Source organism: Ahaetulla prasina, chromosome 8 (genome assembly GCF_028640845.1).
Source record: "Ahaetulla prasina isolate Xishuangbanna chromosome 8, ASM2864084v1, whole genome shotgun sequence".
NCBI classification, from domain to species: Eukaryota; Metazoa; Chordata; class Lepidosauria; order Squamata; family Colubridae; genus Ahaetulla; species Ahaetulla prasina.
This window is the reverse complement of record NC_080546.1, coordinates 69,890,295-69,917,873: the sequence shown is the minus strand read 5'-3', so window position 1 is coordinate 69,917,873 and position 27,579 is coordinate 69,890,295. Positions and strand designations below refer to the sequence as shown.

General features: G+C 40.2%; 1 protein-coding gene across 3 annotated transcripts in view; it reads left to right on the top strand.

Annotated features, from left to right (window-relative positions):
• PDGFC (platelet derived growth factor C) overlaps positions 1 to 27,579 on the top strand; it is a 149,629-nt gene that overhangs the window by 12,837 nt on the left and 109,213 nt on the right. The window contains exons 1-2 of one of the 3 annotated variants that reach the window (XM_058192474.1): positions 13,708 to 13,999; positions 15,321 to 15,578. The exons of 1 other annotated variant lie outside the window; for it this stretch is intronic. In XM_058192474.1, coding sequence (XP_058048457.1) covers positions 15,536 to 15,578 — 43 coding nt within the window. In that variant the 5' untranslated portion in view covers positions 13,708 to 13,999; positions 15,321 to 15,535. Of the gene's footprint in view, positions 1 to 13,707; positions 14,000 to 15,218; positions 15,579 to 27,579 lie in introns of those variants that run through there. One more of the 3 variants, XM_058192475.1, reaches the window with a different exon arrangement.

Sequence of the window (27,579 nt, the reverse complement as noted above, 5' to 3'; positions counted from 1 at the left end):
TGTTGGAAGTATCATAGCTTAACAGTAGATGGAATCATATTTGATGATTTGTTGTATGAATGCCATACAGGTAGTCCTCAACTTATAATCACAATTGGCACCACAACTTTTGTGCCTAAGCAAAGACTGTTGTTAAGTGCATCTTGCCCAATTTTTCTTGATACGTTTTGCATTGATTGTTAATCAAATTGCTGCAGTTGTGAAGTGAATCATGCGGTCATTAAGCGAATCTGGCGTCCTGCATTGACTTTGCTTATCAGATGTTGGCTGAGAAAGTTGTGAATGATGATCTCATGGATTTAGGACAGTGCAGCCATTGTAAATACATGCTGATTGCCAAGCAACCAAATATTGACCACTAGAACATGGGGATGCTGTGATAGTCATAAGTGTCAGGATTGGTTGTAAGTCACTTTTTTCAGTGCTTGTATTAACTTTGAACAGTTGCTAAACAACTGTTTTACAACAAATGGTTGTAAAGATTATCTGTATTGTTAATGTGCATGTTATTTGATTTTATGCACTTCTGTTTGTCACAACTGTGAGGCCCAGGAGGGCAGTACGGCTGCATCTGGTCATTGTCACTCATTTAGTATCACCCAGGAAACGTGTAGCTTAAGGAAAGCTTAAGGATGTGGTGACTGTTGCTCCCAAAGTTACATTCAATTGGTCTTCTCTCTGTCATCTACAAACTTTTAGAAATACTTGTGTTAAACAGAACAGCCCTAGCAATAGAATTTGTAATCCAAGTAGAACAAGCTGGATTTTGCCCCAGACGTAATTGTAACAAACAGGTCCTTGCACTAACGTATTACCTGGAGAATGGATTTCAAAGGAAAATGAAAAATTTCTCTGTTTTTCTCTTTTCTCTTGGCAGCCTATGATACTATCTGGGGAATCTTCTCTTGAAACTAATCAAGGTTATACCTTGTAATACCATTGCTTTGTTTGACAGCATGTTGAGTAACAGGTTATGTCAGATTTTCACAGAATTCAATAGGAACAGATATCATAAATTGAATAATGGACTACCACAAAAATCAATGCTATCCCCTGCTCTTTTTAACTTGTACATCCATGACCTGCCTGAACCTGTTTCTCGGAAATTTAGCTCACCAATCTCACAGTTCAAAGAATCAACTTCAGTGATGTAGAGGACATCCTCTGTCACAAGCTCTAGAAGCTGGATGATTACTTCAAAAAATGGTGCCTCCAACCAAGCTTAACAAAATCAGAAATAGCCACATTCTACCTTAGCAATAGGTACGCAAATTACCAGCCTTCAGTGAAGTTCCAGGACCATATTATACAGTATACTGGGGCTAACACCGGAAAGATCACTAACTTTCCAACAATACCTAAAAAAAAAACAGCTGCAAAATTGAAAAGCCGCAACAATTTATTGAACAGATTAGCTAGAATATCCTGGGGTGCTGATGATAACACCTTACAAAGGTGGCTTTGGTTTATTTCACAGCTGAATACTGTGCCAGCATATGGTTTATAGTGCCCATATCTAAATGGTCGATGTCAAATAATATGTATCATCTCTGGCACATTGCATCCCACTCCTATGCACTGGTTACCAGTACTGAGAAATATCATACTAGCCCACATTAGAAGACAACAAGCTCTCATTTGGCTATGATCAAGGGTGCTGAACAGCAAGGCCCTCCTTGTTCACCAGGTCAGTGCACAGCCTATCACAATCTCATAGGCCAGCAGGGGTGCACTTAGCCCAATTGAACCCTGAGAAAGCCTGGAGAGAAGAATGGTCCAAGGTACCTTCTTGTGTCCTGACCATTAGTGATCCCTCTACCAAACCACATGGTTTTGATTTGCCTGAACAGAATTAGGTGTGATACTGGTAGTGCCTCTGCACTGTATCAGTGGGGATGGAAACAGCCCTCTTTTGATGTGGTGCTCATGTGCAAACTCTTAAATCTATTGTAGAAGAATAGAATTTTATTTTTTTATTGGCCAAGTGTGATTGGACACACAAGGAATTTGTCTTGGTGCATATGCTCTCAGTGTACATAAAAGAAAAGATATGTTCATCAAGGTACAACATTTACAACACAATTGATGGTCAATATATCAATATAAATCATAAGGATTGCCAGCAACAAGTTATAGTCATACAGTCATAAGTGGAAAGAGATTGGTGATGGGAGCTATGAAACGATTAATAGTAGTGCAGATTCAGTAAATAGTCTGACAGTGTTGAGGGAATTATTTGTTTAGCAGAGTGATGGCCTTCGGGAAAAAACTGTTCTTGTGTCTAGTTGTTCTGGTGTGCAGTGCTCTATAGCGTCGTTTTGAGGGTAGGAGTTGAAACAGTTTATGTCCAGGATGCGAGGGATCTGCAAATATTTTCACGGCCCTCTTCTTGATTCGTGCAGTATACAGGTCCTCAATGGAAGGCAAGTTGGTAGCAATTATTTTTCTGCAGTTCTAATTATCCTCTGAAGTCTGTGTTTTTCTTGTTGGGTTGCAGAACCGAACCAGACAGTTATAGAGGTGCAAATGACAGACTCAATAATTCCTCTGTAGAATTGGATCAGCAGCTCCTTGGGCAGTTTGTGCTTACTGAGTTGGCAGAAAGAACATTCTTTGTTGTCCTTTTTAATGATGTTTTGATGTTAGCTGTCCATTTGAGATCTTGCGATATGATAGAACCCAGAAATTTGAAGGTTTCTACTGTTGATACTGTGTTGTCAAGTATTGTGAGAGGTGGAAGTATGGAAGGGTTTTTCCTAAAGTCTACCACCATTTCTACGGTTTTGAGTGTGTTCAGTTCCAGATTGTTTTGGTTGCACCACAAGGCTAGTCGTTCGACCTCTCGTCTATATGCGGATTCGTCATTGTCTCGAATGAGACCAATCACTGTTGTGTCATCTGCGAACTTCAGTAGCTTAACAAATGGATCATTGGAGATGCAGTCATTGGTATACAGAGAGAAGAGAAGTGGGGAGAGCACACAGCCTTGGGGCGCCCCTGTGCTAATTGTACAGGTATTCGATGTGATCTTGCTTAGCTTCACCTGCTGCTTCCTGTTTGTTAGGAAGCTTGTGATCCACTTACAAGTCTGTTCCGGTACCTGTAGCTGGTTTAGCTTAGTTAGAAGAATGTCTGGAATGATGGTATTGAATGCTGAACTAAAGTCTACAAAAAGGTTTAGAAGATTTAGAAGATTATCCATGCTGCCTGTAGTCCTTCGGGAGAAGGGCGGTATAAAAATCAAATAAATAAATAAATAAATAAAATCCACAACATGTGTTCTTTAGAAGATCAGCATGAAGCAATGTCAGAGATGATCGCCTGGATGGGCTGGTGGACATCCAGTTATGAGATCACTGCCATACCCCCATAGATGTTTGGTCTATGGATTGTGTTTTTGTTTACTTGTCTTCTTTCATATTCATATTCATATGGATTGTGTTTTTGTTTACTTGTCTTCTTTCATATTCATACGCTAAATAATAAAGTGCATGTTCAACAGTCATTGCTTCTGTATAGATTTTTACAGAACAAATACATAAAAAACCTCACTCATATTGTACAATAATAATAGTGGTTATTCTGCCCAAGAAATGTTTTATTTCTATGCAACATTTTCTAGAAGAATTTTTTTAGCAAGCTTGAAAACTAGCATGATAACATGCTAATACATTATGAATGCATTATGAAAAGCATTAGTCCACATGTGTACAGATATTATGCACATATACAGTGGGTATAAAAGGTCATGGGGGGACAACAGCTGATGTTTGTTCCAAGGCTGCTTACAGATCCTGAAAACCCTTTTTGTAGCATCTAGAGGTCTCCTCAAATTGTCAACAAATGGTAACTTTTAATATCAGAATATTAAATTTATTAATATCAAAATTACAAAGTATTAATATGAACTTTCTTTTAATTAAATTCAAATGTGTATTAAAAATTGTTTCTTTTCCTGACCATATTTATTTTTTGGAGTAAGGCTCGGCATATTTTTCAAAGTAACCCTCAGATTTGACTCTTAGTATTAAACTATTGCACTTTATGTCCGATTCAGAAGGTAACGTGTAGTTGGATTTGTAATGAAGTGTATGGTACTGTAAAAAAGATTAATTGCCCCAGTGATGAAGCACAAATTTTGATGTGATATTTTTCCATACTGTCGCTTTTTTTTATTTATTTCAAGAATAGTTTCTCAATACTTTAGAATTGGATAGTTATGATGAGCATTACAGAAAAGTTGACTTGGTACTTGGCAGACAAAAATGGGCTAGCATTATCATACAATTTGGTTTTATAAGATTGGTGGCTAACCACCTGCTTCTGAATTTTCTGTTACAAATAGAGTATTGCACATACTTCTTGGAATTTGTAGTCAAGACCACAATTGAGCCCAAAGTTTATGTTGTTAAGAGAGAAATTTATTGAGTTTTGCAGTTTGCCTCATTTTATGACTTTTCTTGCCACATTTGTTAAGTGAATCACTGTAGTTGTTTAACACACTTGTTAAGTGAATCTGGTTTCCCAATTGACTTTGTTTGTCAGAAAGTTGCACATGACCCCGGGACACTGCAACTGTAATAAATGTGAGACAGTTGTCAAGTATTTGAATGTAAATCACATGACCATGGGTCATAAGTGTGCAAAATGGTCATAAGTGTGAAAAATGTGTCAGACCTGGAAGCCATCTTTTACATTTGGGCCTTCAGGCTTGCCACCTTTTCTACTGTGGGAAAATGGGAGGTCGGATTGCATAGAGTATGGGTGATTGTAGTCAAAATAACATTCCTTTCTCAGAGAGTCAAGGACGCTTTGCCCTGGCACCTGGGATCGGATGACTGGGAGGTATCTCCTGTTTGAACAGTGGATGATTGGACCATGTGATTAACATGTCGGTGCTGGGCAGGGACTTGAGTTTTCACTTGCATGGTGAAAACCTGGAAACCTTCAGATTCGGGTTTTCCCAGCTGTGCCAATATGACATCTCTAATAAAATGTAACTTTGAGGAAGTTCAAGCTGCAGAATTTTCTTTTGTGGGGGTGTTATTTGGAACCCTGACAAATGGTCATAAGTCACTTTTTTCAGTGCTGTTGTAACTTCAAATGGTCACTAAGCAAAATGTTGTAAGTTGATGACTACCTGTAATTCCATCCATCATTGTGTGAGATATGAAAACATATAGTCATAATCATAAGATAAGGTCTTAAAACTAATATTTGAGCACAATAGACCAACAGTATGTATGCATGCATTTATTTACAAAATATTTGATTATTGAATTGATGAATTTATATAAGTTATATAAGTTAACATAAGAAATTTCTTTTTTACTCTGTCATAATTAATTTCATGTATCTATCCTTTTCCCCCACTCACATATTTATTAAAATTCTTTACATTAATGTAGCTTGCTCCATTAGCAGCATTCCCTGGTTGACTGACTAGTTGGGGCCCCTGAAATTGGAAAAGGAAGGGCCCTGGAGAAGATTCCTGGGAAATGTAGTCCACAGCAGGGAGAGAAAAATGAGAGGTCTGGGGAGTAGGAAGACAGATTGGAGCAGCTGAGGAAAAAAGGACCTGAGAGAGAATACGAAAAGATGAAGCTGCCATGAGGGGAAAAGGCTGCACTCCTTCGGAAAGAGACAGAGAGATTGCCACCCCAAGGAAGAGAGGACATGGCTGAAATGAAGACTCCTCCATAGGCCTCTGACTGGGCCTGCAGAGGATATGTTTATGAGGCAACAGGATTGGCGAGGGACCATTTGACCTAAAAGGACAGTCTTTGGGACATTTTTAGCTGGAGCAACACTGCTTACTATATAGATGTAATACTTTACATTATTGTGCTGTTTAATTTGATCTTTATGGCCAGTATTTTTACTTGAAGCCAATAACTTCTTCCAAGACATGTTGGTGTACCTGGGCCAGGTTGGGCTGGTCACCTGGGAAAGGATAGAAGAGCTCTATTGTTAGCGGCCCTTTCAGGGGAAGCATTATATTAGCATCTTCTAATAAAACACCTTTTGTGATAAAAAGGTGTTTTATTAGAAGATGGTAATATAATCACCCTGCAATCCCTTAGTTTGGAGTAGAGTTGGGGGCAACTGGATGGAGCTAGCATTTACTGGTGGGATGCCCTTCCTGAGGCCTACATGGAGTTCTCAGCAGATATTTTTTCTTTGCACCCTGAAAGAGAAACATCTGCTGCTACCTAGAATTGAATTCTCAACCTTCTGAGCGGGAGATGAGCATCTTCACTAGTAGGCCGTTATTCCACTCACATTAGTATCTTCAAATATAAGTCTCAAACGATTGTAAAATATGAATTTTGATTGAATGAAATAATTTAATTTTCCATGAAATAAATCGATTACAAATATTAAAACCACAACTTTAAAGTATGAAGATAGTGACCTCTTAATGACTGAAGGCTTTTAGTGGGCTACTTATATTTCTGCCATGTATATTTTAAAATAAGGACCATTGAATTCATTAGTGCACACTTCTGAATGCATAGGTTCACCTTGAATTTTAATGAGTCATAACTCTTTGTAGCCAGATAAAATCAATTTGATTGCTTTCAGGTAAAAATATAGATGCTCTTACAGAGAAGGATTGCCATTTGAAATGCTAACCTTACGTAGGAATCCAGTTAAAGAAAATGAGGTAATAGTCTGTTTCACTTTTTTTCTCCATGCCTTCTTTTTTATCTGTATTGTTTTCATTTTTGATAAAACTAAAGGAATGTAAACTATATTTAAAGTGTTAAAAGATGAAAAAGTAATTTATGGTTTTATGGTTGTTCAGGTTTTTTTAAATCCTTTATCCGTTCATTTTTAAGCCATTTTCATCTATTTGGGCTTCAGTTGAAATTGATTTACCATAACCATTTGCAAAATGAAGATGTGTATATAAATGCAAATGTAAAACTTGCTATTTTAGACCTTAGCCAAGGAATGATAACGAATCATTTCTTGGTGTAGAAAGAGACAACTCTAATGTGATTTACTGATTCCTTTGGCAATTCCTTTCCCAATCTGATTGAAGGTAAAAGATTGGAGTATATAAAGTTAATAAATTTGTATGGACTGCATTCTCAGAGGCTGGAGTGTAGAGAAATCTGGGACGTATGCCTGGCTGGGGGCAGGGTACCAACTTTTTTCTTTCTTGGCAGTCTATTGAGACTAACGGAATGCTGCTCTGGGGGGGGCTCCCTGACCTTTGAGTAGCTTTAATTGGGGCCACTGAATTCCATTAAAGGGAGAAGCTAAAAAGCTTCCTTATCCACATGCTTCTTTGAAACTTTGCCACACTATTTCAGCAGTAAGTAGCATTCACTGTACTCTTTATTACACATCCTTTGCATAACAACAAATATTGCTGTCAGATTGTAAGGTATTTTGGTCTGTTTTGGAATTTCACCAGTGGTGATAAATTAGCACAAGGCCATTTCCATCAAGAAAAAAGGTAGTTCAATTTGTTTGTAGTTATGGATCTCATTCAACTAGTGTAAAATGTAATAAAGGAAATGGATGTAATAACCTCTTTATTGAAAACAATAATTTTCTATAATTACAGGATAGAGAAGCAAATAGGGTCATCTATGTAATAAAATATAGACCAATTTACTTCTGGTTAATTCGTTTAAGTAAGAAAGATAAAACATCACTATGATTCTAAAATCTTGGATTCCTAGTAGACAATCATTTAAATATGAGCCAGCAGTGTGCTGCAGCTGTCAAAAAAGCCAATGCAGTTCTAGGCTGCATTATCGGAGGAATAGAATTAAGATCAAGTGAAGTGTTAATACCATTTTATAATGCCTTGGTAAGACCACACTTGGAATATTGCATCCAGTTTTGATCAGCACAATGTAAAAAAGATGTTGACACTCTAGAAAGAGTACAGAGAAGAGAAACAAAAATGATTAGGGGACTGGACTCTAAAATATATAAAGAATGGTTGCTGGAATTGAGTATGTCTAGTTTAATGAAAAGAAGGACTAGAGGTGATATGATAGCAGTATTCCAATATCTAAGGGGTTGCCACAAATAAGAGGGAGTCAAGCTATTTCCTATCAGAACAGGGGATTGGACTAAGAAGACCTTCAAGGTCCCTTCCAACTCTGTTATTCTGGTGTTGTCCTAAAATTTGGTATTGTGACATTAAATCCTTAAGCCACCACTTAAATCTAAATTACTCACTCTATTAGTTACCTTAATTGAACATTGTTTATGTATAATTTTTAACTATTGCTAAGATTCTCAATTTGGGCTGGATGTACTTTGGGGAGATGGAGTAAGTTAACTGATAGATCCAGCTTTAATTTGTAATATTAATCTTCAAATATATTAGAGACTGAGTAATTTCAAACTCAGATGGATTTCTGTGATCTAAAGAAATGCAGCAAAGCTTGAACCCCCTCCTTTCTAGTTGTGTAAAATTTAAAGGTTTTTATTTATTTATTTTATTCAACTATATAATATTTCATTTTATATAATGTCATAATTTTTATAAGATTCTGTGCAGAGCACTTTGGACAGCAAGTATTTTCCAGGGATTTTGATCATTCAAAGCACTTTCAGCATCGTTTCAAGGGACATTAATAATCTTAAAATCTTCCTTAGGTGTTGGCACCATGCTTTCTGAGACTGGCCTCATTTTTCTCTTTCTCCAGGAAGTATGCAAGTTAATGCAATTTTTGGATGCCAGTCTTTAGGTAAGATATGGCCAATAAGCTGCATGAGAAATTCATTCACAGTTTTCGATAGGTGTTCTAAATCTGATCTTTGTAATACCTCTTCATGAGTGAATATGGTCATGATATGAGATGTGGAGGATTCTTCACAAGCAGCCTTGCTGGAAAATTTTAACTATCTTGGTTACTACAATGCAGGGAGGTTAAACTTGGTTTGCTATGTATTTAAAAATCCTATATCATAAAATTCTGTATAGAATTTATCATTATATGTAGACACATAGGGTGCTGTTATTTCCTATAATGACTGCCCGGCTGATTTGAGCTGAAGAGCATTAGTATAATCTGGGATCCTTCAAATAAGCAATGTCATTTATCAGGATGAAAGAAGCATGCTTCTCTGTTGTAATGTCTACTCTCTAGAGTGAGGTTCTGGGCTAGTATTTGAGAGAGCCATAAAGTTCTGACTGGGTGTCAGAGATGATGGGATATGTTTTGGGTTGTCTCCCAGGTTCTTTGTTCATTTGCTTTTGTTGTATCTTTTCTGTTATCATCTTATTTTATTATATTCTGCATGTTGTGAATCGTCCATCCAGAGTCACCTTGTAGTTGAGCAACACCAAATAGAAATAAATAAATAAATTATAATTTGGATCTGATTTTCTGTAAAGAACTGTGCAGGAGAATTGTGATCTAAAGACACTCAGAAATCTAGTGAGATTTTCCAAGACAATTGCATTTTTGTGAACGCAAAGTGCTTAGTAAAACTATTTTCTTTGCAATTTATTAATATAGTACCAGGGGTGGGTTCTAATTTTTTTTACTACTGGTTCTGTGGGCGTGGCTTATTTTGTGGGTGTGGCTTGATGATCATGTGACAGTGGGTGTGGCTTGATGGTCATGTGACTGGATAGGCGTGGCCAATTCAATGTCTCTCATGTCAAGGGGTACCTTGCCTGGCCACTCCCCTCCCAGCCATTCCTTGTCACACCCAGCCTCAACGTATCTATAGTTCTGCAAAAATGATGTTCACCTTTTTTCAACTTTATTATCTACATACTATAGATCAGGGGTCTCCAAACTTGGCCACTTTAAGACTTATGGACTTCAACTCCCGGAATTCCTCAGCCACCTTTGCTGTCTTAAAGTCTTAAAGTGGCCAAGGTTAGAGACCTCTGCTATAGATGCACTTTCATGGACCACTGAAAGGAGGAAATGGCTCACATGCTTTGCCCAAGAGTGTGATAGGCAACAGTCTTTTAAGGGGCTGCTAGAAAGAAGGGGGGGGAAAGTATTTTCCAAAGCACCAGAAGGCAAAACAAGAAGCAATGGATGGAAACTCAACAAAGAGAGAAGCAACCTAAAACTAAGGACAAACTTCCTGACAGTGTGAACCTATATAGGTTTCAGTCATAATTTCACATATAAAATAGCCATTCATGTAATACAACCTGCATATTGTTCAAAACAATCATTAGTATTATGGCTGATGTTTGACAGCAAGCCTAAAATCCCCATTCCCTCCCCACTCTAGGGGAAGGTTACTTCAAAATCCCCATTTCCTCCCCACCCCACTAATCTGTTCTGGGAAGGAATCAAATTCCCCCCTCTTCATTTCCCAAATAAAATATCCCAGATAATTAAGGAATAATCAAGCTGCTAGCAAGGAACCTGCCTGGAATTTCTGCTAGCTGCGTAAAGGAAACTTTGTAAGCAGAAAACAGCTACCGGTGCTTACAGATAATATAAAGTGGAAGCCGGAAGTTCGGCTCCATTTACAAGTAGCCACATTCAAGACAGGATACTTCACAATGGAAATCGCCCAAACCTTTTTAGAAACACAAAGCCCATGTTGCACAAACCCCAAAACTTCAAAAACATTGAACCATATAAGAATTCCTCCTCAGTTGTTCAGCTGACCCAGAAAAGAGCTTCTAGTCGCTCTGTCAATTTAAAATGACAGCGTTTCCCACCCCCCTTCTTTGCCAAGCGATCTCCTGGCTGAGAAGCAAGCCGATCAGTTGGGAGGCTTTTTGGCTTCTCAATTTAAAGGGACGGTGTCTTGTTTTTTTTCCCTCTCTTCTTTGACAAGTGAGTCTTGATTTTTTCCTTCTAGCCGATCAGCTGGGAGGCAGCGGGGCCAGGCAGAATTTTTACTACCGGTTCTCCAAACTACTCAAAATGTTTACTACCGGTTCTTGCGAACTGGGGAGAACCTGTAGCAACCCACTACTGTATAGTACGTATCCAGATGTTTATTAATATAATACATATCCAAATATTGTTTGATCCTGAAGATATGCATAATTATGTTAGTGGTTTATGATCCTTTCTTGAGTAAGATACTAGTGATTATGGAGTAGGTGCTGAAAGCCTCTTTTCAGTTAGGTAATTGAATACTGTCACAGTTGCCTTATAGGATGTTCTGTGCTGGATGAGGGACAGAATGTACTATGCAACCTTACTGATTCTTCCAGACTTCTCAGTAGCTTTCAGTTCCATCATGTTTGCCATTCTTATAGAAAAAATACATTAGTTAGATTAAACATTACATTTTTTTGATAGTTCATTTAAAATTTTAAGAGGGATTTGTTCTTTTCCCAAGTAATTTTATTAAAAAGTATAAATAAACAATAAAAGTCAATACAATTACAAAAAATAAAAAATAAAATGAAAAATAATAAAAGAAGGGTGTGATACAGAAAAAAGGGGAAACAGAAAGATAAGGAAGTAACATCCCCATTCAACCCAGCAGGTAAAAATAATTTTAATAACTTATCACTGTCTCTAAATAATTTCACTTCTCTACATAGCTCATCTCTTATATAAGGTAAATATCACTCTTGTCCTATAGCTCTATAGACTGGGTCTAAAATGAAGAAATGCCCTCTGCTGATGCCTCCCAGATTCGACCCAGTCTACAGCTCTGTATAGACATGGCAGAGTGAGCTCTGCTAAAAACAGCACTGTGATATGGAAGAAGAGTGCAAGGAAGAAAGAGAGAAGATTACAACATGAAGAGCCCTAGGCTTGAGCCTGCTGTTAATGGAAGTGTTGGTATTGCAGGAAAGTGGAGGCTAGAAAAGGCTCTACTAACTGTGGCAGCCATTTTGGGGGGCCAGTGTGAAGAGCCTGTGGCTCGAGCCCAGTACCCCGCATCGAGGGAGGATTGGAAGGCATTTCTGGAAGGAGAGGTAGAGCTCCTTGTGACTGCCAGTGCCATTTGGAGCATTCTGCAGGCTCTGGAGGCTTTTTTCTGGCTTGGTGCGAAAGGGCGAAGAGACCAGGTGCCATTTTTATTGTGGAGTAGCCTGGGGGCCCTAAGCTAGAACATGCTATTCCAAAAGGCCATTAGTGAGTGTTACCAGCTGGTAGTACTCAGGAGAGGGCTTGCTCGGCTGCCTCTCTAGTAGGAAGTGCAGTCTTGGAGTTATTGCCGGCCCCAGACCACGTGGAGGTTCCTAGGCTGCCTGCCCGATTGGGAGGTGGACTGGCATCTCCAGCGAGGGCTAGAATCAGAACTTCATAGCTCTTTGGTTGCCTGCCCGATAGGGAGGTAGACCGGGACCTACAGCATTGGCTATGCACAGAACATAGGCCAGGGATCCTCAAACTACGGCCCCCGGGATGGATCCGGCCCACCAAAGCAATTAATCTGGCCCACGCAGCACCATGAGGCTGTCCTGTCCACATAGCCCCATCCAGCCACCGGCCCCTGCCCTTTGGCTGAGCGCAGCCTTTAATTGGCAGGCAGCTGCAGTGAGCAGAGTGGTGCAAGCCCAGTGGGCTGCAACTGGAAGGTTAGGCCAATGGTGGGGGAGGGAAATCCACTCCGGGCCCGCTGCACTAGGCTGAATGGCCATTTCGAGGGCGTGCAGGTAGACGCAGCGAGGCTCAGCCACCTTTCGCTACTCTGGGCTGGGCAGCAGCTCAGCTTTCCCAGCTGGCCATGACACCGATTCCCACGTACTCTTCCCTTTCTCCTGTGGCTGGTGGTAGAGAGAAAGGTGAACCATTGCCGCTTGTTCCCCTCCCCCCCCACCAGCCCACATCCCCCCCCTCACCCAGACTCTCCACAGCCTCTGGGCCTCACCTGCGGCTGCCAGCATTCAGGGAGCACGAGGCTGTGCTTCCCACATCGCTCCTCTGCCAGCTGGCTTCCCTGCTGGCCGCACCCTTTGGCTGAGCGCAGGCCTTTTGTGGGCAGCCGCAGTGACCAGAGCTCTGTGAGCCCCATGGGCTGGAACTAGAAATTAAGACCAGCAGTGGGTGAGGGAAATCTGCCTTGGACCTGCCGTGCTAGGCTGAAAGGCAGCCTTTGGGGCTGTGGACACCGAGTCTCAGCTGCCTTTCGGGCCTGCTTCTCAGCTTCCGTGGGGCCTCTGGGCACCTGCTTGCCCTCCCCTCTGCCTCAGGCCCCACATCCAGCCTGCAACTGGGAGATGTGTCACCAGTGCAGCGCTCTTCCCTGAAGACCGCCTGCTCACCCATTCTCCAGCCAGACTGGTCTGGAAGTGGCGTGTCACCTTGTGCCCGTCCTTTTCCTCTTCCCACCCGGCTGCCAGTTCCTTGATGCGAGCAGAGGCTGCTGGTTGGAGCAAGGGGAACAGTGCTGGGCTGCCGCAGCTGCGAGTGCCAAAGCATAGCTAGATTTGGAAGAAAAGGCTGCATGGCTGTGGTGGAAAGAACCAGAGCAACACCCAACAGTTTGGATGAGAAGGCGTGACTGAGGCAGCAGCTGCTCTCACCAGTAACTGAGCCTGCCAATTGGCATGACAGACAGCATTTTCACCAAACAGCAGTGGTGGAACCAGAATTACAGGTGCAGGAAAGATCTTCTCAGCTCTCTAGGGAGTTTCCGAGATATCAGGTTTCCAGTTCTCCGGACTCTTATTCAAGGGAAGATTCTGTATCTGAGGAAGAGGGCCTGATTGATCAGGAGTTATCAGAAGATGAGGTATGGCGCCTGAACAGTTATCAGAAGATGAGGTATGGCGCTTTTAAAGGTTTGTTCTGGCCTCATTTGTTTAAGGCACTACTTTTTAAAGCTAAGAGTTCAACCCAGCTGGAGAGGGACTCGTCAAAACCTGAAGCATATCAGGAGACTTCGGATCCCATGGATTTCCCTTTTTGGAGCCCATGACTGAATCAGAGGCCATTCCAGCACCAAAATTATTTATGGACGTAATTCAGAGGCAGTGGGTTTCTCCTGGGGCTTATCCAAATCCCACGTCCTTTGATAAAAAAATTCTACAATTTCACTCCAGATCTCAACGAGCTTCTACAGATCCCAGAAATAGGTGAGCCGGTGATGGTGTTGGCATCCCCCTCAGCTACTCTCTCTGATGCTGAGGATGTTCTTAAGCCAGACGAGAAGAAGGTAGAGCTTAGGTTTCACAAGTCCCACCAAGCGGCTTTCACTAGAGCGTCATTGATTTGGTTAAAGCAGATGCAGGAAGGAGTTCCGCCCAGTGATCTGTGGACTCACCAGGATTTCAACAAGGTTGTAGCTGCAGCGGAATTTATGGGGGATACCACATTGAATTCTGCGAAATTTGGAGCTAGAGCCATTGCTTTATCTGTCATGGCAAGGCATCTCCTGTGGCTAAAACACTGGCAGGCAGACACTAAGGGGAGGTGGAAGTTGGCTTCAGCACCCTTTAAAGAGGGCAAGCTATTTGGTGCATCTCTGGATCCAGTTTTGGTGGAATCTAGGGACAAAAGGAGAGTTTTGCCATCAATCTCCAGGAGGTTTGATTGCCGACTCTTCCCTCCCTTCCATAAGCCTTATTTTCATCCGTATGCAGGGTCAGGTTTTCAATGATAACAGAGGGGTTATGCACCCAGACATTACACCCAGTCGGGGCAGGGGTTTGTGGATAAAACCAAGATGCAGCCCCAGTACAGTTGACCCTTTGGGGGGGGGGGACAACCGCCCCTTTCGTTGCTCTCGATAATTCCAGGGCCACGGCTCCCATTGGTGGCCAGTTAGGGCTATTTCCTCACCAATAGGAAGAAACAACTTCCTATTCAGATGGTCAGATGGTGGAAGTAGATCAGGAGGGACAAGGTTATTATTCTAGGCTGTTTGTGATTTAGAAAGCCTCGGGGGAGGTTTGAGACCAATTCTCGATCTCAAAGGATTCAACAAATACTTACGGTACTATAGATTCAAGATGCATTCTTTGCAGTTGATATTGGAGGATGTCAGGGATGGAGATTTCTGGACCTCCATCGACTTCACAGAGGTGTATCTTCACGTTCTGATTTCACCTCTAGACAGAAAGTGCCTGAGGTTCTGTTACAACGGTAAACACCTGCAATACAGGGCGTTACCGTTTGGACTGCGATCAGCTCCCAGAGTGTTCACCAAACTCTTGGCAGTGCTAGGAGCCTTTCTCAGAACACTACTAGTCTATATACAATGTTATCTTGATGGCATATTAATACAGTCAGTCTCTCACAGATGAGCAGAGGCAGACCTGCGGGTCACGGTTCAACTTTTGCAGAGCCATGGCTTCTCCATAAATGTGGAAAAGAGCCACCTCAGACCGGCTACTTGCTTATTAAATCTTGGGGCGATAATAGATTCATTAACAGGACAGGTTTTTCTATCACCAGATCGCATGGAGAGCATCAGGGCATTGACTAGACAGATTGGATTGGAAAAGAGAGCCTCCGTTGCCTTACTGTCCCTAGTTCCTTGGGCTAGGTTCCATGCCAGGTACTACGTCTTGAGACATCGCTGTAACATCATTGAAACTGGGAGGTGTCAGCAGAGAGTGTTTCTTCAGTTTAGACCCAGTCTATAGAGCTATAGGACAAGAGTGATATCCATGCCTGGAGTCTCTACGCACCATCTGAAAATGGGTGTATCAGGTAGGACCAACGCCCCTTTTCTTTAACTATGATTGAACACACTGGTATTATAAATCTTACCTGATTTTTTAAAATTATTCCTTAACCCCTTCAAAAAGAGTCTCAGAGATGATTTGCTCTCATCTGTGTTTCAAAGTGAAACTCCTTCAGAACTTTAATAGATTTCTTTTGTTTCAATAAGTAAAATTTATTCTTTTGTTTGTAACTTTTAGAAAAGGTCCTTCCACATCTTAGCAGAGTTCTTTTGTCTAGCCAGAAGGAAAAAAATATATCAGTTTCCTGATTTAATATCTCCCAGCCTGGTAAGATGTGGTTTGATATTTGTTCATCTCCTTTGGGGAATGAGTCATTCATCAGATCCATTTGTATTAAGTTTAAATTCCCCTTCAAATTAATTTCGTAGACACCCATTGCAGCTTGCTCTTGATTTACAACGTTATTAGAAAATGCTCTGTCAATTTTATTAAGCATTTGATCCATTCTGTCCAAAAAATGTGACTAAAAAGTATTCGGTAGACTGAAAGTTTTGCAGTAAGGATTTTCTTTAATCTTCGGCTCTACTGTCCAGCCTTATGGTCCCCTTATCACAACAAACAAACAAGCAAAATATCTCTTTTTCCATGAGAAATTTCTTCTAAATAATTCAAAATCATAATTCTAAATCCCTTTGGTCCTCAATCCATTATTAATTTTCCAAAACCTGCATACTGAGCACCCTTTTGCTTCATAGTACAAAAATCATATATTTACATTATTGTCTTTTAAGGAGGTAGAAACTTACCAGATGAATAAAGTAAAACCTTGCCAGTCCAAAAGATCTTAATCTCTCTATTATGTGAAAAATAAAATTTAAAAAATGATTAAGATATAAGGCTAGATTGAATTTAATGTAGGTAAAGGCTGCTTTGCAAGTGTAAGCTTGATAGAGCCCCAACTCTCAGCTACTACACTCATAAACTGACCATAAAAATGGCAATTTCCATGGTCTACTGTACTCAGGGCTGTCTGGAATCTCATGGATAATGCCAATGATCTCTCCTTTGTCCTGGGGAGATTATGTCTGCTCAGATCCAGCATCCAGGGGCCATTCTCCTCACTGTCTTGCTAGCCAGTGAAATCCAGCAAAATGTCATTTCGCTATGGCAGTTACAGAAATCTCAAAAATTTGAAGAGAAATTTGTACTCAATTGCATCTCAAGTAGAGCCTTTGAGATTCTATAAGATTGCTTTTTAAATTACTTATGTTATCTTTTTCAATGAATGCAGGGTGGTGGTGAAAGCATAAAATTGCATTCCTGTTTTTTATTGAACCCAAGTGAAGAAATGGAAGAGCTTAATCAGTACTTTGCTGACAACTAAAACTCAGAATAGAATAGAATTTTATTGGCCAAGTGTGATTGGACACACAAGGAATTTGTCTTGGTGCATATGCTCTCAGTGTACATAAAAGAAAAGATACGTTCATCAAGGTACAATATTTACAACACAATTGATGGTCAATATATCAATATAAATCATAAGGATTGCCAGCAACAAGTTATAGTCATACAGTCATAAGTGGAAAGAGATTGGTGATGGGAACTATGAGACGATTATAGTAGTGCAGATTCAGTACATAGTTTGATAGTGTTGATGGAATTATTTGTTTAGCAAAGTGATGGCCTTCGGGAAAAAACTGTTCTTGTGTCTAGTTATTCTGGGGTGCAGTGCTCTATAGCGTCGTTTTGAGGGTAGGAGTTGAAACAGTTTATGTCCAGGATGCGAGGGGTCTGTAAATATTTTCACGGCCCTTTTCTTGATTCGTGCAGTATACAGGTCCTCAATGGAAGGCAGGTTGGTAGCAATTATTTTTTCTGCAGTTCTAATTATCCTCTGAAGTCTGTGTTTTTCTTGTTGGGTTGCAGAACCGAACCAGACAGTTATAGAGGTGGAAATGAGAGACTCAATAATTCCTCTGTAGAACTGAATCAGCAGCTCCTTGGGCAGTTTGAGCTTACTGAGTTGTCGCAGAAAGAACATTCTTTGTTGTCCTTTTTTAATGATGTTTTTGATGTTAGCTGTCCATTTTAGATCTTGCGATATGATAGAACCTAGAAATTTGAAGGTTTCTACTGTTGATACTGTGTTGTCTAGTATTGTGAGAGGTGGAAGTATGGAAGGGTTTCTCCTAAAGTCTACCACCATTTCTACGGTTTTGAGTGTGTTCAGTTCCAGATTGTTTTGGTTGCACCACAAGGCTAGTCGTTCGACCTCTCGTCTATATGCGGATTTGTCATTGTCTCGAATGAGACCAATCACTGTTGTGTCATCTGCGAACTTCAGTAGCTTAATAGATGGATCATTGGTATACAGAGAGAAGAGAAGTGGGGAGAGCACACAGCCTTGGGAGGCCCCTGTGCTAATTGTACAGGTATTTGATGTGATCTTGCTTAGCTTCACCTGCTGCTTCCTGTTTGTTAGGAAGCTTGTGATCCACTTACAAGTCTGTTCCGGTACCTGTAGCTGGTTTAGCTTAGTTAGAAGAATGTCTGGAATGATGGTATTGAATGCTGAACTAAAGTCTACAAAAAGGACCCTTGCATAGGTCTTTGGAGACTCAAGATGTTGTAGGATGTAGTGCAGAGCCATATTAACAGCATCATCTGTTGATCTATTTGCTCGGTATGCAAATGCAAGGGGTCTAAGAGCGGATCCGTGATGGTTTTCAAGTAGGAAAGCACTAGCCTTTCAAAGGTTTTCATGACTACAGATGTTAAAGACTGGTCTGTAGTCATTCAGTTCCTTGATGGTGGGCTTCTTCAGCACTGGGATGATGGTAGAGCGTTTGAAGCAAGAAGGAACATAACACATCTCTAGTGATTTATTGAAAATATGGGTGAAGATGGGGGCCAATTGGTCAGCACAGACTTTTAAGCAAGAAGGCGTTATCTTGTCTGGGCCTGGAGCTTTTCCTGGCTTTTGTCTGTGAAATAGGTCCTGCACTTCCTTTTCTGTGATCACTAGAGGTTGTGAACCCAATGAAATGGGATCAGTTGTAGGAGGCTTGGCTGTTGTTGGTGTGTCTGAGATGGGGGTTGTGGACATAGGTGGCTGTAGTTTCCTTTCAAATCTGCAGGGAAAGAGGTTTGCCATAGTATAGGAGCAATAGAGATACTGCTAATAGGCATTAATTCAGCATTTTTTGATGTGCTTCCAAGGAATCAGTTCATGGCTTTAGCTAGCTGGCAAATACAGCTGTGCCAATAGAAATGTGAGTTCCTCTGTAATCTTTGAGATTCCCTTGCTTAGTTCAGTATAGGTGCACCATTCACTATTTTTTTGTTGTTGTTAGTTGCAAAGTCGTGTCCGACCCATTGCGACCCCATGGACAACATTCCTCCAGGCCTTCCTGTCCTCTACCATCCTCTGGAGTCCATTTAAACTCATGCCTACTGCTTCAGTGACTCCATCCAGCCACCTCGTTCTCTGTCGTCCCCTTCTTCTTTTGCCCTCAATCTTTCCCAGCATTAGGCTCTTCTCCAGTGAGTCCTTCCTTCTCATTAGGTGGCCAAAGTATTTCAGTTTCATCTTCAGGATCTGGCCTTCTAAAGAGCAGTCAGGGTTGATCTCCTCTAGAACTGACTTGTTTGTTCGCCTTGCAGTCCAAGGGACTCGCAGGACTATTTAAAAATCACTATTTTACAGAGGCAGAAATAACAAGAGTTAAGAAATGCATGTTATTATAACTTCTCATGGAGATTACTGCAATGCACTGTAGAAATAGATACTATTGGAAAATGGACTAGGTTCAGAAATTTTACCACAATATGATAGGTAGAACACTACTTGAAACTGGATGTTACTGGATGATCTATTATGTATACAGATAATTCTCATTTAACAATCACAATTAGAATCAGCTGCTCAATTAACTGTTAAGAGAAGCAATTGCTGCAACTATTAACAATCTTCAGCTTTCCTTTGCTTTACAAACCTGCAAAGGACAATTTGAGTTCCTGTAGGAAATGACCAGACTAAACATTGTTCCAGTTGGTTAGATTAATATCAAATGCTAGAGAAATCAGGAGATTCGGGCAGTTAAAATAAATATAAAGATTTACTATAAGCTTTATGCTCTCTACAAGAATCTGATCAACTGGTAGTTAAGGGAAATGAGTGGGAGATATGAGAGGCATTTAAGGTGGGCTTGACTTTGTGCAGGGACTCGTGACTTATGACACATTTGACCCCTTCCCGAAGGCCATCACTCTGCTAAACAAATAATTCCATCAACACTGTCAGACTATTTACTGAATCTGCACTACTATTAATCGTCTCATAGTTCCCATCACCAATCTCTTTCCACTTATGACTGTATGACTATAACTTGTTGCTGGCAATCCTTATGATTTATATTGATATATTGACCATCAATTGTGTTGTAAATGTTGTACCTTGATGAAGGTATCTTTTCTTTTATGTACACTAACAGCATATGCACCAAGACAAATTCTTTGTGTGTCCAATCACACTTGGCCAATAAAATTCTATTCTATTCTATTCTCCCTTGGGCTCAGCCTGGTCATCTCCTACATTTTCTTTTTTCCCCCCACTATACTTATTGGTTTCCCTACTACAGGAAATACTATCATGAGAAAGTTTCATTTTATTCCTTTTCTGCTGTCTTTTTGTAGTTAGGCAAGGTATTTAATTTCATGTAATTCTGCTGATTTAGAATAGCACAAGTAATTCTATTTCTGGTATTTTTAATCTGTGCTATTAACATATAGTAGGAATCCACAATTCCTACTATATGTTAATAAACTTTACCAATATTATAAAATAGCATTTTATGACATTTGATCTTGTCCATACTTCTTGTCATTTTCTTGCTTGTTAATCCTTTAATTATTGGGTAACAATGTATCTTTATATTATTATTTTATTGGCATTATTTCATTATATTAAAATTGGAGGCACTAGTACAGGCAGTTGCCAGCAGTCAAAAATTGATTCAAAGGCACAAGAAAGTATATTTGTTTTTATCTTTTATTAACCATGTAGCACAATTGCCCTTCTCTTTGAAATATTATAAAATGAAAGACCATATTTTGATAAATTAGTGAACCAGTTAGGGTGAAGCAATTTATTTATCTAATGAAGTCTGGCTCAGAGATTAAAAATGTCTGAAACCGTGTCTCATTGACATCATCAAGGGTAAACAGGAATATTAGTTGATGGAAAAATAAACTGACCAAAGGCCTCCATGAGAAGCTTTAAGGATTAGTTTTAGAAAGAAGTGGAGATTTATAACTAAAAATGTTCTGAAAGTAGCTGGAAGTGATTAATTGGAAAATCCTGTAGGTATTAGAGTTTTGGGTCTCTTGCTTTTTTAATTAAATAATATTTTAAAGACATTTAAGAATAAGAAGGAAATAGTGAGAAATGTCTATATTTCAGTTTTATGTTTGATATGTGGTAGGAAAAATAAGGAACTTTGATATGTTTTTCAGGTTATTAAAGAGAGAAGTGAGATAATTATTTCAGATATAAATAATTTATAGCTAATAATGGCATCATAGATATGATATTTGTTTATAATACTATGTTTCCTGTCTGTATGGTATGCATTTTTTTCCTGTAAAATAAAAAGCATTATGATGAACAGTTTTTGTTTAGAAGAAAACTGTTGTTAAGTTTCTGACCAAAGGAAGCAATTGTAGATCCTGGGAAAGAATGGATGCAATGAGATTCCAATATCTCAGGGTTCCAATATCTCAATATCAGAGTTATTGATATTGATATTAATTGATATTGATATTAATATCCAATATCAGAGTTCCAATATCTCAGGGGCTGCCACAGAGAAGTGGGAGTTGGGCTGTTCTCCAGAGCACCTGAGGGTAGAACAAGAAGCAATGGGTGGAAACTGATCAAGGAAAGAAGCAACTTAGAACTAAGGAGAAATTTCCTGACAGTTAGAACAATTAATAAGTGGAACGACTTGCCTTCAGAAGTTGTGAATGCTCCAACACTGGAAATTTTTAAGAAAATGTTGGATAACCATCTGACTGAGATGGTGTAGGGTTTCCTGCCTGGGCAGGGGGTTGGACTAGAAGGCCTCCAAGGTCCCTTCCAACTCTGATGTTATGTTATGTTATGTTATGTTAAGATCATATAAATTAGCAGGGAAGAAGGAAATGGACAGAATATGTTGTTGATTCTAGAAAATTTAGTTAAGATAACTCATAATTTTAAATGGTTTGAATACTGAATTAAGTTTCACTGCTTTGCCCCATCAGAAAGCTCCTATATGGTATTTCAATATTACCTGGATGTATTAATATGAATAATTTGCAGGTTGTTGAAAAGGCAAAATACATACGTTGCTTTTTATTAATTGAAATAATTTACTTTGGATGCCAATGATTTAGAAGAAAAAATCCATTAAAACAATAAATAATAATCAATAACAGGCAGCCTGACTTAAATCACATTGATATTATTGATGAATCTGCTTATGCTGCATTGATTCAAATATCATGGGGTTAAAGTTGTACAAAATGGAGTAAAAAGTACAGTGGATCATACCTATATATTATTCATGCTTAGTTTCCTTAATAGAACTCTCCCATTTATCTCAACTAAGAAGCGAAATGTCTTCAAAGAAAAAACAGAAAGTCCAGTTGCCTCTTGAAAAAGCACCTTTGGGACAATCATGACCTGTATGACTGAGAGTTTCCATAGACATAGGGAAGGAGAAGTGTAGGATAAAGAAGAAAAGAAAAAAATAGCATTGACTTATAAACTTTTTCAACGCAGTAGAATACAAAATAAAAGTATACCCTCAACTTTTTACTTTTATATTCTTAATAAATATTAGCCATTTCTTTAACAACAAACTAATTTAACTAGCAAATTCCAAAGTCAAAGTTACCATATTTTTTGGACTATAAGACGCTCTGGACTATAAGACGCACATTAGCTTTAGAGGAAGAAAACAAGGAAAAAAATCTGCCCGTTCGCCACCACCGTGGCCTGTTTGCCGCCGCCCATTCACCACAGCCTGTTGTGTCCTCCTCGCCTCCATCCGAGCGATGGCTTAATTAGCCGGCTCTTATCAGCTCTGGCAGCAAAAGAATCAGCATCTGCCAAGAGCCCTCGATAGCTGCCAAGACGCTGGTGAGTCACAACCTTCAGCTCTAGTCAATCCATGGATTTGCCTGATACAAAGAGACACACCAGCTCTTGCTACCTTTTATATCCTGTGGGGTGTGGCTCCATGACTCAGCACTTCCTAGGCCTGCCCCTCCCCTACTTCTGTTGTTCTCTTCTCTCCTGCCTACTAAACCTGGGATTGAGCCAAGCCTGATTGCTGTCAGCTGGGTCTGCAGGCGTGGCCTGGGGGGGGGAAGAGTCAGGAGAAGGAGGCCTCATTATCCCTTTCGCTTGGCCTGATCCAGGGAGGCCGGTGCTTCCAAGGTACGTCCTGATGGCCCTTCCCCCTCACTGTCGAAATCACTTTCTGGCAGCAGGCCGGGCTCCGAGTCACTTTCTGGCAGCTGGCCCGGCTCCAAGGCACTTTCAGACATGGGGCCAGGTTAGGGAGCCACAACACAGCCTGTTCTCACAGCCAATTCTCCACGGCCCATTTGTCACCACAGCCTGTTCACCACAGTCCATTTGTTGCTGCCTTGGCCCATTTGCCATGGCCCATTCGTGCGGGCCCATTTACCATGGCCCGTTCGCTGCTGTGGCCTATTTGCCACTGCAGCCTGTTCGCTGCTGCTGCCGCAGCCACTTCATAGCTACCACTGTGGCCTGTTCACTGCTGATCGCCATGATCGGCAGCAAATGGGCCGCAGCAGTAATAGGCAGTGGCGGTGATCCCGCCACCTAGAGCAGCTGATCTGCGCCGCATCAACCTCCCTCCCCTCTGCCACAATATTTGCTGTATAAGACGCACAGACATTTCCACCCACTTTTGAGCGGGTGTGTGTGCGTCTTACAAGACAGACTCTTGAGCACAGTCTAAAAACAAACTAGATGTTCTTTTGTCTTATTAAAAATGACAATTTCTTTTTTGCCATTTCTGCTAATTTTTTCTTTTTTAAAACATTTTTAAAGCATTTTTTACTACCTCTTTGCTGGAACCGGTAGTAAAAAAATGCTATAAAAAAGGTAAAAAAAGGTTCCGATGATCGTGCAAAACAGCCATGATCATTGGAACCTTTTTTTAGCTTTTTAAAGCATTTTTTTACTACCTATTCACTGGAACTGGTAGTAAAAACATGCTTTAAAAAAGAAAAAAAAAGGTTCTAATGATCACGTGGCACAGCTGTGCTGTGTGATCATTGGAACCTTTTTTTAAACCTTTTTAAAGTATTTTTTTACTACCAGTTCGCCTGAACTGGTAGTTTTTATCACTACTGGTTCACCCGAAGTGGAATGAACCGGTAGCATTTCTCCCCCCCTGCTTTGTAGTCAGAGAACAATTTTTTCAAGTTCCTTGTCCTCTGGTTTCAATTTATATTCATTTTAAAGCTCTTCTGCATTAAAATACAATATGAATCCGACTCCAGTGTTTCTTGGCTTTATCACAAGTCCACTAAAGATGATAAAAATTCTGTCTTTACAATTATATTTCCAACATACATTTGAGATATCTTTATGTACAGTATTTTTGAAAAATTGTCAGGTGATAATGACACATCATTTTGAAAAAAAAAATCTTTAAAATTAAAGTTCAGTGTAAATTTTAAATCATTTTGTCCACATATTTTTTCATTGCTCAAGCATGATATCATACCAAAAGTTCCTTGCCATGCAATATTTCACATATTCATTCCCCAGATTCAGTTTCAACAACATTTTGTACATCTTGGCAATAACATGTTCTTCATTACCACACAATACAGTTTCAAACTGATTTTTATACAGATTCAATCCCATAACTTTTTTTGGTCTAGATTACATTTTTCTTTCAATTGTAAGTATGTAAGCCAGTGACAGACACATACTTCTGATTCCAATTCTTTTTTGATTTGAGATTAGTGATTATTTATTTATTTATTTATTTATTATTTATTTTATTTGATTTTTATACCGCCCTTCTCCCGAAGGACTCAGGGCGGTGTACAGGCATAATAAAACCGACAATACAATATACAAGTTTAAAATACGATTTAAAAACTTATTTAAATTAGCCCAGTGATTAAAATTTACCATACTAAGACCCCGTTTAAAATTAATAAATTAACATTAAAATCCCAATTTAAGCCAGCCCCGCGCGGATAAAAAGATGGGTCTTGAGTTCGCGACGAAATGTCCGAAGGTCAGGTATTTGGCGTAAACCCGGGGGAAGCTCGTTCCAGAATGTGGGAGCCCCCACAGAGAAGGCCCTTCCCCTGGGGGCCGCCAGCCGACATTGTTTGGCGGATGGCACCCTGAGAAGTCCCTCTCTATGGGAGCGTACGGGTCTGTGGGAGGCGTGTGGTAACAGCAGGCGGTCCCGTAAGTATCCAGGTCCTAAGCCATGGAGCGCTTTAAAGGTCATAACCAACACCTTAAAGTGCACCCGGAAGGCCACAGGCAGCCAGTGCAGGCTGCGCAGGAGCGATGTTACATGGGAGCTACGCGTAGCTCCCTCTATAACCCGCGCAGCTGCATTCTGGACTAACTGAAGCCTCCGAGCGCACTTCAAGGGGAGCCCCATGTAGAGAGCATTACAGTAATCCAAGCGAGAGGTAACGAGCGCATGAGTGACTGTGCATAAGGCATCCCGATCAAGGAAGGGGCGCAACTGCCGAACCAGGCGAACCTGGTGGAAGGCCCTCCTGGAGACGGCCGTCAAATGATCTTCAAACGACAGCCGATCGTCCAGGAGGACACCCAAGTTGCGCACCCTATCCTTTGGGGCCAGTAACTCGCCTCCAACAGCCAGCCTGATTAATCCTGGCTCCTGACTGCATCACCCTCAACACTGCTAATTGAATATGGCAAGATTATGTTGGAGAAGAGGAAAAATAGTTTAAGCTGAAAAATCTAAAATCTAAATTTTAAACTAGTTCTGTGATTGGCTAAGGATGAGACAAGATGACATCATAGATCCGCCCCAAAATGTTAAGGTTATACAAATTTAAATAAATAAATAAAACGTAGAGGCATCTTTGTGCTTTTGCTAGTGGAATATTTTTATGAGCCCATTAGTATATAAGAGCTAAGGAAAAGATACTAGAAACCAGTGAAGTGGAATAAATGTAGAACTAACTGTACTTCCAATCCAAGATCTTTTCTCCTCAAATCTTCCACAGTACTTGAAGTCAGCCATAACTTTGTTGTTTCTGCCAACTATAGAAAATTGAGAGTAGTCAAGGAAGACAGTGAGACAATTACTGTAATATCCATTCAACCATCATTAGGAAAATGTAACAAATATTCAGTCAGTGAGTTGGTTCTTGGAAATCCCAGAGTAAAAAGCATGACTTTACCTCTACTTAATGCAAAAGAAGCTATGAAATCTACTAGATCTCCAAGTTCAAGTGGCAGAAGAAGTGGAGACAAAGTTTTTCCAAATGATGAAATAAATCTGTGGAGATTTAGTTTTAGGTTACTCTCCAGGATATTTGAATTATATCTCCCATCATCCTTGCTCATTGCCCATGCTGGTTAGGTTGATAGGCTGATCAAAATATCTGCCTTTTCTGCTATAAAGTATTGTAAATGTAAAATTTCATTCCAGGCTGAGTGTTGTGACTCTGGCCCCCGAGCCTGTCCTCATGACTCTGAGAGTGATGGGGAGGAGCCGACAAGGCCTCCCTCTCCAGGACCCTCCTCTCTGGCACTGCTTAGGTTCCAGCTGCAGGCCAGGAGGAGGAGCTGACAAGGCCTCCTTCTTCCGGACCCTCCTCCTCCCTGGCAACGCCTCAGGTTCCAGCTGCTGAAGATCAATCCTGGATTGACCCGAGGCAGCAACAAAAAGATAAGCGTGTGCAGTAAAGGAAGAGGTGTGGCAGGCCCAGAGATTGCTGAGTCACTGAGCCACACCACACGGGATAAAAGCAGGTGGAGTTGCCATCTGGCCTTTGTGACGGACAAAAAACTACCAAGTGTGAACTGCAGATCGGTCGTTTGGGAGTTAAAAGGCCTGGACTGCGCAAAGGGTTTTTCTGTGAGCTCTTGGCAACGGATTTTGGACACGTGGGCTTCTGTCTCCATAAGAGATAAGGAACTCGGAACTTGGCAGGCCTTTGCACTGTTGCTGCCAAGTCTGTCATCCACTACACAAAGTCAGATCTGTTGTAAATATAAAGGACTGTGGGACATGCATCTCTGCATCTTCTCTGTGAGGTGGGGAGGGGGACAGAATACTGAGACTCTTCCAAGATATTCCTGAAATTGGCTAACATCATTTCAGTTTGCTAATGGTCCAGTACTTGAAACATGTTTCTCTGGATCAAGAAATGGCATAGTGTCCATATGCATGTGTGAAATTACTTAAAATTTAAAGGGAAAAAAACTGATAGCAACTATATTTGGAAAAATTTTAATTCATTTTTCTTACTTTTAACTCTTTCTGATAACATATCTCTAATTAAAAATTTATTTTGTTTTCAGGCATGACAGATTGGATTTGAATTTCCCAAATGTTCTGATTAATGTGGTGGTAGAAGAGCACTACTATTACTCTTCCACCACCATATTAATTAGATGTTCACCACTATTGCACAGTACTATTTGTTATAGGATAAGATTTGGTTGGAATCATAATAGCTTTTAAGTATTTTCAGATGAGAGAAACTTATTTTCATTTTACTTTTTCTGCAATTAATCTCTCTGTAGTAATATAAGAAAAGGTTTTGAAGAATTTATTTTGTCTTTTTTAAAATAAAGTGGTACAACAGTTCAGTTTCTTCTTTCTAAACATTTTAAACTTTCTAAACATTTAAACTAAAATTTTCTAAACTGTTGAGAAACTTAAAAATCTTCTTGGTTCTATAACATCATCTGGAGAATTGCTCCA